This window comes from Natator depressus, chromosome 7 (assembly GCF_965152275.1).
Source record: "Natator depressus isolate rNatDep1 chromosome 7, rNatDep2.hap1, whole genome shotgun sequence".
NCBI classification, from domain to species: Eukaryota; Metazoa; Chordata; order Testudines; family Cheloniidae; genus Natator; species Natator depressus.
The window spans coordinates 31089747-31106471 of NC_134240.1; the positions used below are offsets into that span (position 1 = coordinate 31089747).

Consider the following 16725-nt stretch of genomic DNA (forward strand, 5'->3'; position numbering starts at 1 on the left):
CCTACACTTCTACAACACAGAATACACCCAGTTCATTCCGTGTGGCACTCATGCACGTTTAAGGAATCCAAGCCTGAACAAGGAGGAGGGGGTTGGACAGAGCATGAGAGGATTTAAGGGCAGCTGCCCTGAAGTTTTAAGCTGCCTGTACATAGCGGTTCTGTCTAACCAAGCTTACACTACAAGGAGTAGAAACTATTTTCCTGTGTGCCTGATTTTCAGAGCCTAATGCTCTTGAAGTCCAAATGAGAGCTTTTAACCTGGCAGAGGACGGTCACTGTGAATTTTGCTTAGTGTTCAAAATTTCTACCCATTTTCAGAAGGTGCCCCAAGACTCCTCACCACATGAGAAACACCTCAAGTGTTCAAAACCCAACTTTGAAATTATCTTCCTAACATTTCAGCTGGTAGACCCTCAACAGACATTTTCCACAGTAGCCCTATAAACTTAATACCAACATTCAGGAAACGTCGTTCTGGTGCTAGGAAGTTGTTACCTTAGAGTAGTAAAATGTGCTATGCAAGTTGGAAGAGTGACCACTACTACACAAAGCATCATCCAGGTATTTTCTGGATTCATCTGGAGGAAAACTGTACTCATTTTGAAGAAAAATTATGGTTTAAGTGAAATGAATTCCTAAGTTTACTAATGTAGGATGGCAAAACTATGTGTAGATCACTAATGGCCCCTCTTTACTGGAGAGCACTGGCAAAACATGAAGCATGTTTCTCATACTTTTGAGTAACAAGTTCTTCCCAACTCTGCCTGCATTCTCCCACATGGGGACACACAACTGTTAGGACTTGAAGTTACAAGGTAAAGGATGACAGAATTCAGCCATGAAATTAAAGGTGCATCAGGACTTTTCTAGATTAAGAGTGTGTGGCAGTCACCCGTGCAACTGGAAGTCTTGGTCAAGATGTAACAGCTTTAGGGGGTACAGGGACGGAATGTTGTCCTTCCTAAGGCTAGAACTTGAGATATTAGACGGATCTGGTATATTCTAATGCAGTGGTGCTCAACCCGCGGCCCCCGGGCCACATGCGGCCCAATTAGCACACAACTGCAGCCCCGCAGTGTGCTAAAATAAACTGGATCTTGGCAGCCCGGCCCCAGTGCCTGGCCCTGCGTGGCGGGGTCTGGGTCCTGGCTGCACAGGCCCAGGGGTTTGTTCTTGGCCCCACTCTGTTGAGGGGTCTCTGGGCAGGGAGCGCTGGGCTTAGGGGTCTGGGGCAGCCCACAACCGTAAATCTGTTGAGAACCATTGCATTAGAACAATGGTTTTTAACCTTTTTTCATTTGCGGACCACTAAAAAATTTCAAGTGGAGGTATGGATCCCTTTGGAAATCTTAGACATAGTCCATGGACCCCCAGGGGGTCTGCTGACCACAGGCTGAAAGTCACTGTTCTAATGGATCTATAAAGGTTCATTTCACCAAAAAACAAGGCTCTACAATTAAAAGGTTCATCTGAAACACAGGCCTCCTATATGTGACTGACTTGTATTTTCCAAATCAGAGTATGCATAAAGAAAGACACTAGAATCACACTACAAAACCCATATTAAAGTCAGGCAACTTGGAGAGAGTGATCTTTTACTTTCTAGGGGGAAAACACTCAGATGTTTCTTATGGCTTGAGGAATAAGAGACTGAAGGAAAAAATATTCATAGAGTAAGGCCAGAAGGGAACATTAGATCATCAAGTCTGACCTCTTGTGTATCACAGGCCAGAGAATTTCATCCAGTTTGCACTGAGCTCAAATGAGGCTCTGTCCCTGTTAATTTATGATGCATGAAGGTGGCATGAAAAGCTGCCTTTTAAAAAACCGTTTCCTTTTGCTTTTTTATTTCAAAATGGAGGATCAACACATTTCTACCCAACTTCTCTATGGAAATATGAAAATTTGTTTAAACTGCAATGGCAAGCACACACTTAGGGAATACTGATCTGGTATGCAACTCCTCTGTTATAGTCATAGGACTGCCAAACTGGACCAGATCTGGGTCCCATCTAGATCAGTATCCAATCTCCAAGGGTCCAGATGCTTCAGAGGAAGATGCAAGAATCCCACAACAGGTTTGCTCATTTATAAAGTCGAAAAACAGGTCTAAGGTACTCATTTGCCCTCTCATCTCTTTAATATGAGCACTTCACAATTGTGAATATATTTATCTTCACACCCCTTTGTGAGGTAGGGGAAATGTTCTTATCTTCATTGTACAGAGGGGAAATTGAAGCCTAGAGAGATAAGTGTATGTCTACACTAGACACACTACAGAGGGCACAGCTAAAACACTGTAGTGCAAACACTTAACTACAGTGATAGAAGGTCTTCCTCGACCTAGCACTGTTGACACTGGGGCTTAGGTCAGATTAACTAAGTGTCTCAGGGTTGTGATTTTTTCACATCCCTGAGCAACGTAGCTAGGTCAGCCTAGCTTTCTAATGTAGACTAGACCTAAGTGACTTGCTCATGGTCACACAGGAAGTCTGTGGCAGAGCAGGAAATTAAATGTGGGTTTCCTGAGTCCCAGGCAAACTCCCTAACCTGACCACTCTTCCTCTTCGGGTTCAAAGCCATTTTAAGAAATCCTACAAAAGCTACCCTTAGAATGGGAGATATCAGTAGGAGCCTTGCTCAACTTACAGGTCAAATCAACTTGCTATGCACTCTTCCACATGATAGAATTCAGTGTTGAGGTCATTTCTCTTTCAGATTTGAGAGTTAGCTTATATTTGATTCTCTGTCCGAAGTGTTCTGCATCTTGCTGTCTATACCACTTGCTTAGTTGGTTTGCATAAATTCATAAGTAAAATTTGCTACGTCAAAGTCTAATGATATGTTAGCTGATGGAAAAACATGAATTTACATCGGAGATCTGTAGCAAGCTAATTAAGTGGTGTAGCAACCACTACATACTTATCACTTTAATAGGGTAACAGACACTTGATTCCGAACCTTTAACAGCATGTGCATACACACAAACACGCACGCACCCCCTAAGTGATTAGCTTGAAAAAAATATTCAGGCTTTTTTTGCCACTGAACTAATGTGTGTTATTTCTAATCCAATCACATACAACAGACATGAAGACTGAAGCTAAAAACGTGCAAAGCAGTATCAGCACCTGACAGCCACAGCACCAAGATAGGAAGTTAGCCAGCAGACACTTTGCAGTCAAGCCAGGTTGCAAAGGACTTTAGTAACGGGGACAGAATAGAAAGAAAAATGTTTTTTAAAAGGCTGTAACCGGCTAACAACTTTGTTCCCACCGCTTGCCCCAAAGTTCTTCAGTATTGCAACTTCCTATTCCAGATGCCTGGAGTGTACTGTGTCAGCTGGGTGAATTGGTTAGACAGCCAAATAAAGAATGTGTTTCTGATACTGCATAGCAGGCTTTACCTTAGATTATCCTATTCATGTAAGTCGGGAATCAGCTCTTTTCCTTAGCCCTTTTTGAAGGAGGACCAGCTTTGAAGTTTCTTAACCTTCTGGTCAGCTAAGGCATGACAATCTTTCATTCTACCCTGGAGTTCTGGCTGTCCCTTATATGCGGGGGTCACAATTTATTCAAGTTGAACTGTGAAATCAGGGTTCAACTAGCAACTCTGGTGGCTCCAATAGACCCAACCTTTTGTTTATCAAGTTAAATGAACAGCACCTCCAACGACAGGCTGATACAAGGGCTAAGCTGATGCATTCATATCTTGTCTGAATACTTCTGGTGTTTCCAGCACCCAAAGTTTCCTAAATTTCAAAAGGTCTGTGCTGAAAAATTAGAATTGGTGGATGCAAGTTAAATCCATATGAGAATACTCCTAGATTACAGATTCTTTTGCTCCATTTGGTTTTTAAGAAATTGTACTGCTAAGGGATTGGATCTAGTTGAATTTGCCTATAACTATCATATGTCTTGTCTTTATGGAAAACTTGTACCATTTTAACTATGCCGGGATAGTTAGAGCATTAAAACATCCCCCCCTCCCCCCACAAGTGCAGAGGCATTTATATCAGTATAAAGGTGCTTCCTGCTAGTATACCTATTTCTATTTAGGAAGGGAAATAAATTTTACTGGTATAAGACAGTTATACTAGTAAAAGGATGCATCATATACCAGGGGTTGTACTGGTATAACTGTGTCAGTTAACATCACAGCCTCTAAACAAAGTAATTATACTGGTACAAAATCTATGTGTAAGACCAAGACTTTGGTTTAGTGAACGGCTTTGTTCCTGCAGAGCAGTGGTTTTCAAACTTTTTTTCTGGCCACCCAGTTGAAGAAAACTGTTGATGCCGACAACTCAATGCAGTTGGGGATGAGGGGTTTGGGAGGGGGCTCTGGGTTGGGGGTGCAGGCGGGTGGGAGGGGGGGTCAGGGCTCTGGGCTGAGCCGGGGATGAGGGGTTTTGGGTGCAGGAGGGGGCTCCGGGTTTGGGGGGGGACTCAAGGCTGGGCCAGGGGGTTGGGGTGCAAGAGGGGGTCAGGGCTCTGGGGTGCAGGAGGGGGCTCCGGATTTGGGGGGGGCTCAGGGCTGGGGTAGGGGGATCAGGGCGTGCAAATGGGGTGTGGCCTTACCTGCGGCGGCTCCCAGTCAGCGGCGCACCAGGGGTGCTAAGGCAGGCACCCCGGAAGCGGCCAGCAGCAGGTCTGGCTCCTAGGCAGAGGTGTGCAAGCAGCTCCACGTGGCTCTTGCCCACAGGCAACAGCCACCTCCCCCCAGCTCCCATTGGTCGGAAATCAGCCAATGGGAGTGCGGAGCTAGTGCTTGGAACTGGACCTACAGCTGGCTGCTTCCTTAGCTGGGCAGCACCGCCAACAGGATTTTTAACAGCCTGCTCAGTGGTGCTGACCAGAACCGCCGTGACCCAGTGCCTTACATTCTGCGATTCAGTACTGGGTGGCGACCCAGAGTTTGAAAACCACTGCTGTAGAGAATGGAAACTTAAGTCATTTCTGACCTCAAGCAGTTTTCATAGCTTAAGTTCCTCCTTATACTAACAAACTATGGGCCAATAGTTTATCTCCCCATCCCAGATTAGAAAAAGGTGGCATATTAAGGTACCTGTTGTCTAGTCATTTCTATTCTGTCAGCTGCTGCACTTTAGCATCCTATTAAGTATATGGTTTAGAAAGTATATTTGGTTGCTTCACATGTATAGGATGGTATCATTTGCATTCATGACAAGACATGGGATGAGATGTGAAATGGTGAGAGGACACAGCATTCCCCACTCCTACCACTGCCTGAACTATACCGATGTCAATTTCCTCCAGGGAATCCACAGCATAAGCTAAAGCACTGATGCATTTGCATTACTGTACTTACTGTTAGATGCATCACTATACGGTGGGTCAGAATTTCATACCAACAGCAAGCTACTGTAGCTACCAGAGAAGACATAGGGAGAGGCTTTGCTATTCTCTCTCCTCAGCTGTTAGGTCAATGCCACTAAGGCACTGCATATACTAGTAGCCAAGATGTTTTGCCAATACCAGTTCTGGTGGGGCCCACTGTTAGCAACCAATTTAATCAACAGGTCACAATTCCCAGCTTTTAGAAACATAATCCTACCCAAGCCTAAGCAGAATTATTCAGAGGAACAATCACTTATTTTAACTCTGAGCTGAAGGGATTTTACTTGGGATTTTCTGAACAGGTTTTCCACTGACCAGGTTCCCAGCACAACATACACCTTTCACTAATCAGACAGAACCGATCATCTTTGTAAAATGCTTTCTGGTAGATATTATCCCCATTCCACAGACTAGCAAATAAGGAGGGGAAGTGACTTGCCCAAGGCCCATACGGCAAGTCAATATCAAAGTTAGGGGTAGAACCTATGAAGCTCAGTCCAAGTTGCCTTCTCTAACTACTAGACTACTACTTCTCAAACTGGGGGTTGGGACCCCTCAGGGGGTTGTGAGGTTATTACATGGGGGTCGCAAGATGTCAGCCTCCACCCCAAAGCCCACTTTGCCTGCAGCATTTATAATGGTGTTAAATACATAAAAATGTGTTTTTAATTTATAAGGGGGGGAGGGGTCACACTCAGAGGCTTGCTATGTGAAAGGGGTCACTAGTATAAAAGTTTGAGAACCACCATACATGCTGCCTCCCCTCAAAATAATGAGGGGCTTATAGCAGGACAAATAAAGCACAGTGTTCCCCTCCAACTTTCTCTGCATTCCTGGCAGGACTGCGCCCAAGAAATGCGCAGACTACAATGCCAATTCTCTATCAGCAGCAGGATGAAAAGAAAAGCCACAACATAGTATGGGCAGCCAGTCCTACATGTCAGCCGACTGCCTCCCTGGATTGTGGTACTAATCCACAAAGAATTCAGCAAAAGACAAGACTATCAGTAGTTTCCCAGGAGTTTTCCACACGAACAGCAGCAAATCTGTCCTGTTCTCCCAAACCTCTATTTCTTCAGGGTCGTTATGTACATTAGGAAATCCTGCACATGCTCCTTGGCTCACAGCTATAGATCCCTTTTGCCAATTTGCTGTTGATAGCATTAGCTAACTGCTGTATGAGGAGGGAAGAGCAGATCTTTATCTTTCTTACACGAAGAAGAACATATTATGCACTAGCAACCAGGCCATAAGAGAGTAGCTTGGCTGCACCAGATCATTAGCCAACAACTGCTGAATGGTTCACATGGTGAACTGTTTTGAAGCTACTTATAGATTTTTAAGGGATAATTCTGGACAAGAGAAAGCCTTATGCCCCAGTTACAGCCTTTCTCAACATTTTTCTTTTATTAGTGTACAAGAAAATGACAGACTTGCCTTGTGAAGTCGTAAAGAGAGAGACAGGCTGAGAGGAAGAAACAAAGGAATCTGAAAGAAAATATACAGGATGAGAATTTGACAGTTATACACACTGCTTTGCAGTGAACCTCAACAGGTGCAGAAATGCCACTGTGGGAGAAGAGTTTCTTAATCCATTCACTCACCTTTCTGCAACAGCTCATTTACTTTTTTTTATTATTATTAAACGAAGCAACTATGAATATTAAGCCAAGCAGTCAGTTTCACCCCATCTGCTTAGAAAGGATATGTCTCCATAATATACTGTTCCCCATTTCCCTCATAAAGTAACAATGGAACAGTCAGTGCTTGTGTGAATTCATTAGGTTTTTGTTAGGGTTTTGCAAGTGTCTTCAGTACTATGTGCACATCTTCTGAAGTGGTGGTAACTGCATCAGCTACACCCATCTAATAAATGGGTTTTCAGTGCTGCCACAATAGACTGTTAATGCAAGTGACACCAATGCAAAAAAGCTTGAACACGTTAGTATATGTGGGGTTACTGAAAGATGCTTCCCTTGTTAAAAGTTTGATTCCCACTTGTCTTAGCTATAAACTACACATCTCCCCAAACCCACTACAAAACAAAATAAGTTTACTCGAATGAAGGCTACATGGGAAGGGTACTATAGATCCATTCTAAACATCCAACTTCAAAGACAGAATCACCTCTGACAACTACATAGTCCACTTTCTTTAAATATGGTTTTCTATTCTCATAGCAGCTCCTAACAGGGATCTAAAACAGCCTTCATTAAAATCAGACACACATTATACAAAGAAAAAAGACATTTTAATTCTGTGCTTCCTAAAAAAGAAATACTGAAGTTCTATTACTTCATTTAACGTGTGCACTTTATCTCCAAACCAAAACCCCACCATTACACCACTGTCCCATAATGCACCAGTTCTTATCTTAAGAGATATCTAAAAAAGACTGTCTAGAAACAAGGGGATTTATTCTTATTTCCACCTGCAACAGCAGAAAGGAAGTTGTTGGACTCTATTCTAAGAAAGACAGCCAAACCTTTGGAATTTTTGTCTTTCACATGGATGTGAAAATATGGCCTTTAGAATTTAAACTGATTTTACCATATAAAGGATGAGTTCATCAGTCTCTGCATATGAAATTTCAAAAGTTTATTTTTCACATTTGAAGTACATGGTATACCATGTACTGGAGGCAGCATGGTCTAGTGGACTGAGCATGGGACCAGGAACCAACTATACTTGTTATGATCAACTTCCTGTGTGACCTCAAGCAAATGCCACCGCCTTCGTTTCCGTTTCCCACCTCTAAAGCTTTAATCTTGAGGTCCAATAAAAAGCAGTAGCACAGAAGAGAATAGAACCCTGGAGTCCTTACTCCCAGTCTCTTGCTTGAAGCACTAGACTGTGTTCCCTCTTTGTTGGTTTTTTGTTTGTTTGTTCAGAACCAGTTTATCCAACTCTTCAGATAGCTGCAGGTGACTCATTTACCTTCTGCTATAATCCTGTGGAAACAGAAGGACAGCAAGTTCTGGAACTTCAGGAACAAAGTTGCAAACGTTTTGCCAAGAATTCCACTGGGTCTACACAATGGGAAGAGAGTCTACCAGTCTAACTTGACAGCCGTCTCACTTTCCTCCCTCAAAAGCCCCCTTCTTAACAGCAGATTTTAACATAAGAACTATTTATTTCTGCTTTGCATAAACAAAAATGGCTGTTTATAGTTGTTCATCAGTCATGATTGGGATGAGAAGTCTGCACAGGGTCTCCTATTGACAAAAGCATATTGTGTGGCTTCAGATTGCATTCTTCAGTCCTAGGTCTGTGTAGCTGAACAGAGATCCAATGGAGGAATTATGAAGATTCTTTTACCCTCAAACCCCGTGCCTGTATTCGTTATGCTTTTCAAACCCCAGATGCTCTACCAATGAGGCTATTTAATGTCTTTACCCATAGGAATAGCCTTCAAGTAAACATTTATTTTGATTTCTCAGAGTTTGTAAGAAGCTTGCAAAGTTCTCAGAAACCAACTGCAAGCCTGACATTTTTCATGCTTTGAAACTCAGCTTGTTTTACGACAGACCCTGAATCTCAGACAAAAAAAACAGTACGGCCAATAGCTATAGGATTTTGTAGTTTCAATGGACTGCAAATATTTTCTACCTGGCTGTACCACCTCTAAAATGCCAGAAAGCACCCCAAAACAAAACAATTAGCCCTGTCCAGAAGAGATATACCTTAGTATATTGATCCCTGAACAAGCCCTTTACTAAGGCCTAGGATTTTCAAAAGTCACTAGCGATTGTGGGCATCCCAGTTTTTGGTTAACCAGTTTTCCACACTTTAAATGGGCCTCATTCAGTAAAGGAGGAGCACCTGCCCACTTCAGACCAAGATGCTTTAATGGTATCTTAAGGTGGGCACCCAAGAAAAGTTGAGTCACTCAAAACCACTGGTTACCTGTGAAAGCGTTGGCCTAGTGCTTCTTCTACTTATTTCCTTGTTACACCTTCCTGCCCTTTTATATCAGGAGTAACCAACAGGTTTTAACAAGAGATGCTCCAGTGAATTGAGGCTTCCTCTACTCCACTAGAAAGCCTGGAGCTGTAGTGTCTCAGTGTTTTTGGTCTGAGTGAAGGCTTTAGGTGCAAGCCTAACAACTATTAAATGCTGTCTAGGAAGATAAAGCTCAACTCAGTGACAGCTGCTCCCTTCTAATGATGGGCTGGAGAATGGTTTGTGCTGTGGTCAAAGCTTCTCATTTCGGAGCTGTGATTGGGTGGAAAGGAACACGTGAGCTCTCTTCAGCAGGACACCTGCGAAGACAGTCTAGCCAAATGGATTAAGTATGGAAGCTATAAGGGCAGGCTACCAGCATGGTGATAAATCTGGTTTAGAGAGCACATAATGCTGGGAGCTACACTCACATTCAGACAGATTAAGTGACCCATGGACCATGTGTTCTATTGGTATTATGAGAGGCCTGTAGATTTAGACCCAGTGCTTTAACACTGGAGATACAGCAATATTCTTACAATATATGAAGAAATATCTAACAGGTGGAGCATAGCAAATTAACCACAACTGGTATGGTTATACCAAGACTTAGCAGGATCTAGTAAAATAAAACACTCTCATGTGCCAGGAGACCAAGCTCTCACCCTGTTTCTCAGCACTTGTTATATGACATCAGAGCACATCACATACTACATGACTCAATACTCTTATCTATAGTACTTAACACAACTTATTGTAAAGTGCTTTCAGATTCTTGGATATAAGGTGCTGAGTGCTAAGCATTACTGCTGGTACAGTTCTGGGTCCCCAGTGGTCAGATACTGCCTTTTATCTAACGGGAATGGATTATATTATAGATACACAAGTGTTTATTGTATAAACACAGTACGGCACAATATAACTACGCAACGTGATCATTATTTACCTAGTCAAAAATGGTGCTACCGTTTTCCATCAAGAACCTGTGATATGTATATCATCTTTCAGCCTCTCTAAACCAAAGTCAAAGATCTTACTTTTTGGTTTGAAAGACAATTTGCTTTTCTTATTATCTCTGGAATTACTTTATTGCTCTGCGTGTATTACTACTACTTCTTTTCTCCTCCATCATCAAGCCGGTAATTTTTAAGTGGACACTGATAAGCCTGTGACCTTAACTGCTACCAAACCAAACCAATTACTTAAACTCCCAGCTAGGCAACAGCCTGTTGGATTCTGTAAGCAGAGGGGCAACTTATCTCTTAGATAAAGCCATTTCGGCTAGCTGAGTTGGAAAGGACTTCTGATTCATAACATGCAGCTTCGAATTGTCACATCAGATGGGTTTTATTATTTAAAAGTAAGTTACATTCTGTAGCTTCAGAACTTCATTCGTCAGACACACAGCCACTGGTATTTTAGGTGTTTCGAGATTCAATTTTTCATTAGAAATTAGTGCTGGTTTCACAGCCTGGAGACAGATGTCCTCCATATTTACCATACAGCAAGCACAGCACAGATAACAGCAGTACATGCTTCTCCAGCACTGTCCAACCCTCTCCAAACAGATTATCCTATCACTGACCTGCCAGCTGAGATGAGGAGACCATCTGCAGAGATTGAAGGGGGCAGCTGTACCCTTCTGGGAAGTTTCAAAGTTAGCCTTTGTTAACTAGTAAAGAATGTCTTAACTAGTCCTCCCTTGAATTAATCATTGATCAGGGAGCTGCCAGTTATGGTGGTAACCAATCACCAGCACACTGCCCATACCAGCACTCCCCCATTAATGCAGACATGGAGTTGGAATTCTGTCTGGCATTTCTTTGGTGCGGAATACAATGTACACCCAAAACAAGAAGGCAGTCTGGCAACTTTGCCCTTCTGTGCTATGGGAGAGAAATTAGGATGTCTTACACAAGATGGAGCATCAGAATAGCAGACATGCTTGCTGACAGCTTGGCTGCTAACCTCACATTTGTGAGGCATGTGATTAAATAAAGTTATTGTTAAACTTGATCTGAGCTATGTTAGAAGTTCAATTTCAGGTCATGGAATGGTTATTTGACACAACTGCATATGCACCATTGTGTCACATCAGTCACTGAAATAATGGATAAAAATAATTCAAAACAAGCATATTATTTTTATGAAGAGCTACAAAGCAGTAATAATAACTATGAATGAGAGGGGATAGCTACAGATTTGACACTAATTCCACATATTGATGCTCCGCAATGTTCAAATCCCAAGCAAGAAGTGGAAGAGGAATATGAACAGCAGCTACACTTCTGAAGCCTTTCATTTAGTTGCAGTCAACCCCCTCCAGCTATTTAAAAGAAAGTTTTCTGGGGATCAGAGAAGCTTTCAAGGATACAGAATGCTTGTTACTCATTCAAGAGACTAGCTTCTGAATCTCATCTAAAGGGCATTTTAACAGAAGGATAATGCTTAAGAAACTACTCCACCATCCTCATACAAATTCAGATACAGTTGAATAGGCTTTTCAGGCACCTCTTACACCTTTTTTTTACTTTATGTTTCTATTAAATCAAGCTGAGATTTCTACTCCAACTGCCTATGTAATGTCCAGTCATGGATGTAGCAATTTTATCGACCTTAACTAGCTCTCGGAATCAACCAACAACATGCAGGGGGGTCTCCTGGCCTGCAGATTCCTCCACCACCATTTCTTTGTGCCCACCTATTTGTATAAAGCCTTGAAATCAGGTGTTATCCATGAATCTGTAGTGTTTGATAACAACAGACTGTGTGGTATAAGCTTCAAAAATACTATGCTTGTTAGACCAAAAGGTTTTACAACCTTAACCATGGAGCCTTGATTACTTTTGTTGTAAGCCATCCCTGTGATTTTCCATTAATTAAGGGCTTGTTTTTGTTGCTAGGACAAATGCAGATCTCCTGTCAACAGCAGTTGTGAAAGAGTGGCTACTGAATGTGGCACTAAGTACCAGTGCTTGGATGAAGTGTTTCCATGCCTTTGCCTTTACCACTTAGTGGAACCATGGTGTATGGTACCAGTAGAGTTTTCTTACAGTAGCATTGCCATAATTAAGGGTTTCAGTGTTTCTTAATATCTGGCCTCTCATGCACCTCCCATTGGAGAATATTAAACAGGATTGACTTGTTTTGCCAACCAAAGTCAGAACCACCAATAGCGTCCTCCTTCTCCCTGACAGAGTTTTAAGGACAGCCTGGATCATTATAACCGCTCACTTCGAGATCAGGGACTGGATGGGGCTCTCTTCAGATCCCCTTTACACCACTTCATGAACGTCCAAAGGGAACACTAAGCAAAGCACTCCTGCCTATCCTCCCAAGAAATCAGAAGCTAAATCTAGACCTACCATACAGCAGCAATACTACCATGCCACCTGGATTTAATGCTAAACAATAAAGTTCAAGACTTCTGTCATCCTCTTCAATATTGTGCAGTGTCTCAGAGCCACAAAGCCTCAACCATTCCTACCTTACAAAGGTCATCTGTAAAAGAGTTAACAATGAAAAGTTACTTCCGTTCACAAATGAAGTAGTGAGTCCATTCTTAAACAATGTGTGTTTTCATCCTCTCATTTCAGATACTCTATCCACTTACCCTTCCATCTAGCTTATATCACTAGGATTTCCACTTCTTTAAGCCAATTTGTTGGCTTAAGGACATTTACAAATTTTTGACATTACTTTGAGCAGGCTGATTCCCAGCCCACACCATGAAAACATCCAGGAGTAAAGCCCAGATGCTTTCTCCTTAAGAGGATCACACATCATTTTGATTTTTCTAGCTGTAGAACAGGACTGATTTGTGAGACTGTCTGGTAACAGTGCAGTCTCATATGGACAGCGGATGTGTTTTTCCCATTGTTTAGAAGAAAATGAAGGTTCAGGAGCAACACAATAAGCCTGCAGCCAGCACTTACTGCTGCAGACTGCATTCAGTAGCACCACAAATGCTCCTACAGCGTTCCTACATTGGCAATATTGCAATTACAATATCACTGTAGGTTTCAGAGTAGCAGCCATGTTAGTCTGTATTCGCAAAAAGAAAAGGAGTACTTGTGGCACCTTAGAGACTAACAAATTTACCTGAGCATAAGCTTTCGTGAGCTACAGCTCACTTCATAGGATGCAACATGTCTATTCAAGACACTGTCAGGCTCTGAAACACTTCAGTGATGCAACAAGTAGTAATGCCAACTACTAGCTATGTAGGTTTCTTTCCAAACAATACCCAGGACAGCACCCTGATGATACAAGCAGCCCTGCAGCTGGTTTGGTATGATAAAGAAAGCAAAAAAGGCCTGCCTTCTTCTTCTGTCAACTCTTCCATAATTAAGTACAGTAACAGAGTGAAAAGTTGCTGAGAAATCTATGGTCAAAGTTTGCATATTTTTCAATCTCAGGATTGTTTTCCCACATTCTCCCCTAGCAAATCTGACCACTGGAGAAAATAAACTATTATTATTTGCAGTAAAATATCATGGGGGAAATTGAGACACAGCAAGGTGAAGTGTCTTGTTATAGTAACTCCGTGACAGAGCTCACAAACGATTTTTTACACCCAAGTTTCTGCGCTAGTGACTAGACAAACCTCAATCTCCCTGCCTTCTAAGACCCAGACAATTATAAAGCTGATTCCCTAACGGCAAAAAGTAAAGTATCTATAAACAGGGCCAATGATTTGCCTTAATTGGGTTATGATTTGTATTCCAGTTGTGGAGAGGTTCCAGATGAGCTCAGGGTCCCATGTATAGTGCTAAGTATATAAAAAAAAAAATCCTTGCCCCAGAAAGCTTCAACTGGATAGACAAAATGTGAGGGAAAACTGAGGCACGGAATGGAAGGTACTTTGCTCAAAGTCAGAGCAGGTCACTGGCAGAGCTGGGAATAAAACCCAGGATTCCCAAGTCCCAGTTCAATGCCCTAATCATTAGACTTCATCACTTCTGTATAGCTCTCAACAGAAACCCTATGTATCAGGATTTCTCTGGAACACTGAATGTTCTCTGGTATCTTCTTCAGGCTATGGGGGGAAAGGTGGGGAGGGAAAGAAATGTGGCCAAGGGTAACAATTTTTAGAGCGAACAATACTGCATCTTGAAATGAAATGCTAAACACGTGGGCAGGGTAGCGTGGTAATCATGCCGCATCATTTAAAATAGTGTATTAAAGTTATCTTACAGGCTGAATGACAGGGATAAGGCAAGGCCAGAAAGTACAAGGCATTTTGCTGGGTTATAGTGGTAACTATAAGAGTGCTTAAAAAAATTGTTTTCAGTGTAAGACAACCCTGATGACATAAGGTGCATATGAGTGGTTTGTAACCAATAATAAAATCTTAATTAACTTCTTTGCTACGGTTTAAGTCAGCAGAAGTCTATACATCTAAGGAGTTACTGTATAATATTAATAGTGTTATTCTCTCTTACTAAGCATGCAGAAAATCTGATTTTTTTCAGATGTGCTAAGGACCAACAACTCTTATTGACTCCAACTGGATTTATAACGGTGCAGCATCTCTGAAACTCAGGCACAAGTCAGATGCAGAAACAGTTCCCTATACAAACAGATGATTTTAAATCTACAGAAATGTTGCCGTTTCAAATGAAGGCGATAGTCCACGTATTGGACTAACATCACACAGATTTTTTTTATTTGCAGTGGGATTTGAAAAAAACCCGCAATGCAAACAACATCTAGAACAAAAACAAAAATCCAGATAAGATATACAAATTACTGTAATAAACATTTGGTTTTGTGAATGGAAAAAAAAAAGCCAGGTAGATTTAACCAACACTTTTAAAAATGCATCTGGTAGACTACCTGTGCTTTTAGTATAGATACATTAACAAGCATTGAATTAGCTTAATCCCTTGGGTACAGATGGGTAAACTGAACTGAAGCGAGGGCAAGTGCTTTGCCCAAGGTCACAAAGCAAGTTACACCCAGGATAAGAACCCAGGATTTCTTACACCCACCCCATCCCATGTTCTAACCACTAGACACAACACTGCCTCTCCAACAGCAGAAGACATGGATGTTGCATGCAAGTTGTACCAAAATGATGTGACATATCATCCTGCATATGTTTTCATCTCAGTTTAAGGGAGAGACTGTGCATATTTAATCTTCTTGGGAGACAGAGTCCACATCTGATTCTAGAAGTAACATGACCCTGAAGCCATTCTGCCTCCTGATTACAACTTGTCTGTTAAACCATGATGCCAATGGCCATCAAGATGGCTCAACATTTATAGAGCACTAGCTTATCTGGAGGATTTGAGAACAAAGGTTTGTGAACCACCTCAGCTACCCTAGGAATCAAACTATTGTGGTGAATCAGAGAATAAATAGCCCTCAAATACTGGGTGAAAGGGCTGCATTTCAGAGCAGACAGGGTGACGGATTAACCTATAACCATGAAATCAAAGCACTAAACTGCTGAGTAATAACCTCCCTTTGCACCCCAGCTCAGGCTCCAAGTAAAACATCTGGGAGGAGGGGGTGGAAAAGCAGAATGACGCAAAGTACCAGAAAGGCATACATTCAGACTTCAGCCCCACAGCATGGGAGTATAAAGCATGCTGCCTCATACTGCTTCACTTGCCCATAACCCTATAGATCTGCCCTGCTCACAAGTAGGAAAGCCATTTCATTTCCTTTGAGATTAGACTTGCTTGGCATTTCAATAGGGCGTAGGGGCTTTATGAGGAAAGGTGGAAGCTGCTATACAGCTCAGACAGTAAGATGAGCAGTGTCTACAGCCACCGTGGAAAACCAGCTTTTCAACCAAATGAAATGAATTCTATTTAGTGAGAAAAACATGCCAGGCTGGTATATTCTCACACAGGAGACAAGGAATATGGTAAGCAAGTTAAAAAGGAAGCCATGAATTTTTAAAGCTAATCAATCATTTTTTGCTCTGGATGTGTGTGTCAAAAGATGAAATTGTGTCTATTATTGTTATGGCTGTTATAAGAGGCTCTGCCCCTTTAAGAGCTGTCACCTGCCCAGTTTCTCCCTCCCTCCCCTCAGGAAGGCATCTGCACTGCAGATCTTTGCAAGGGAAGCTAGCTTGCCAGCTCCCAACACCGAGCCTGACAGGGATACAAAGGGAACTAAAGCACAGCCTCCTCCTCCTATTTTGGACAGCTCCCCCTAAATGAAGGGGGGATTTAACCACACACTGCTTTGTTTGATATGCTCTCCCTCCACCCCTACTCCATTTAATGAGCTGCAACATGACAAAAGGGAGCATTTGCAATTGTTACCACCCCCTCAAAAACAGAGATCACTGCAAGTTTCCACCAGCTCCCCACCCCCTTCCACCTGCCCTGAGAAATGTCTGACTGAGAAAGGGATTTTTCTAGGAATTAACGTGTATTTCCCCATGTCCCTGGTATTAA

The 16725-nt window shown here is 42.2% G+C and overlaps 1 protein-coding gene across 5 annotated transcripts in view; it reads right to left on the minus strand.

The window, feature by feature from the left end:
• The window catches only part of RTN3 (reticulon 3), a 39701-nt gene that overhangs the window by 17530 nt on the left and 5446 nt on the right, over positions 1 to 16725 (minus strand). For 2 of the 5 annotated variants that reach the window (XM_074957897.1, XM_074957899.1), the window contains exon 2: positions 6800 to 6850. The exons of the other annotated variants lie outside the window; for them this stretch is intronic. In XM_074957897.1, the coding sequence (XP_074813998.1) occupies positions 6800 to 6850 (51 nt within the window). The remainder of the gene's footprint in view (positions 1 to 6799; positions 6851 to 16725) is intronic. 5 annotated transcript variants of the gene reach the window in all.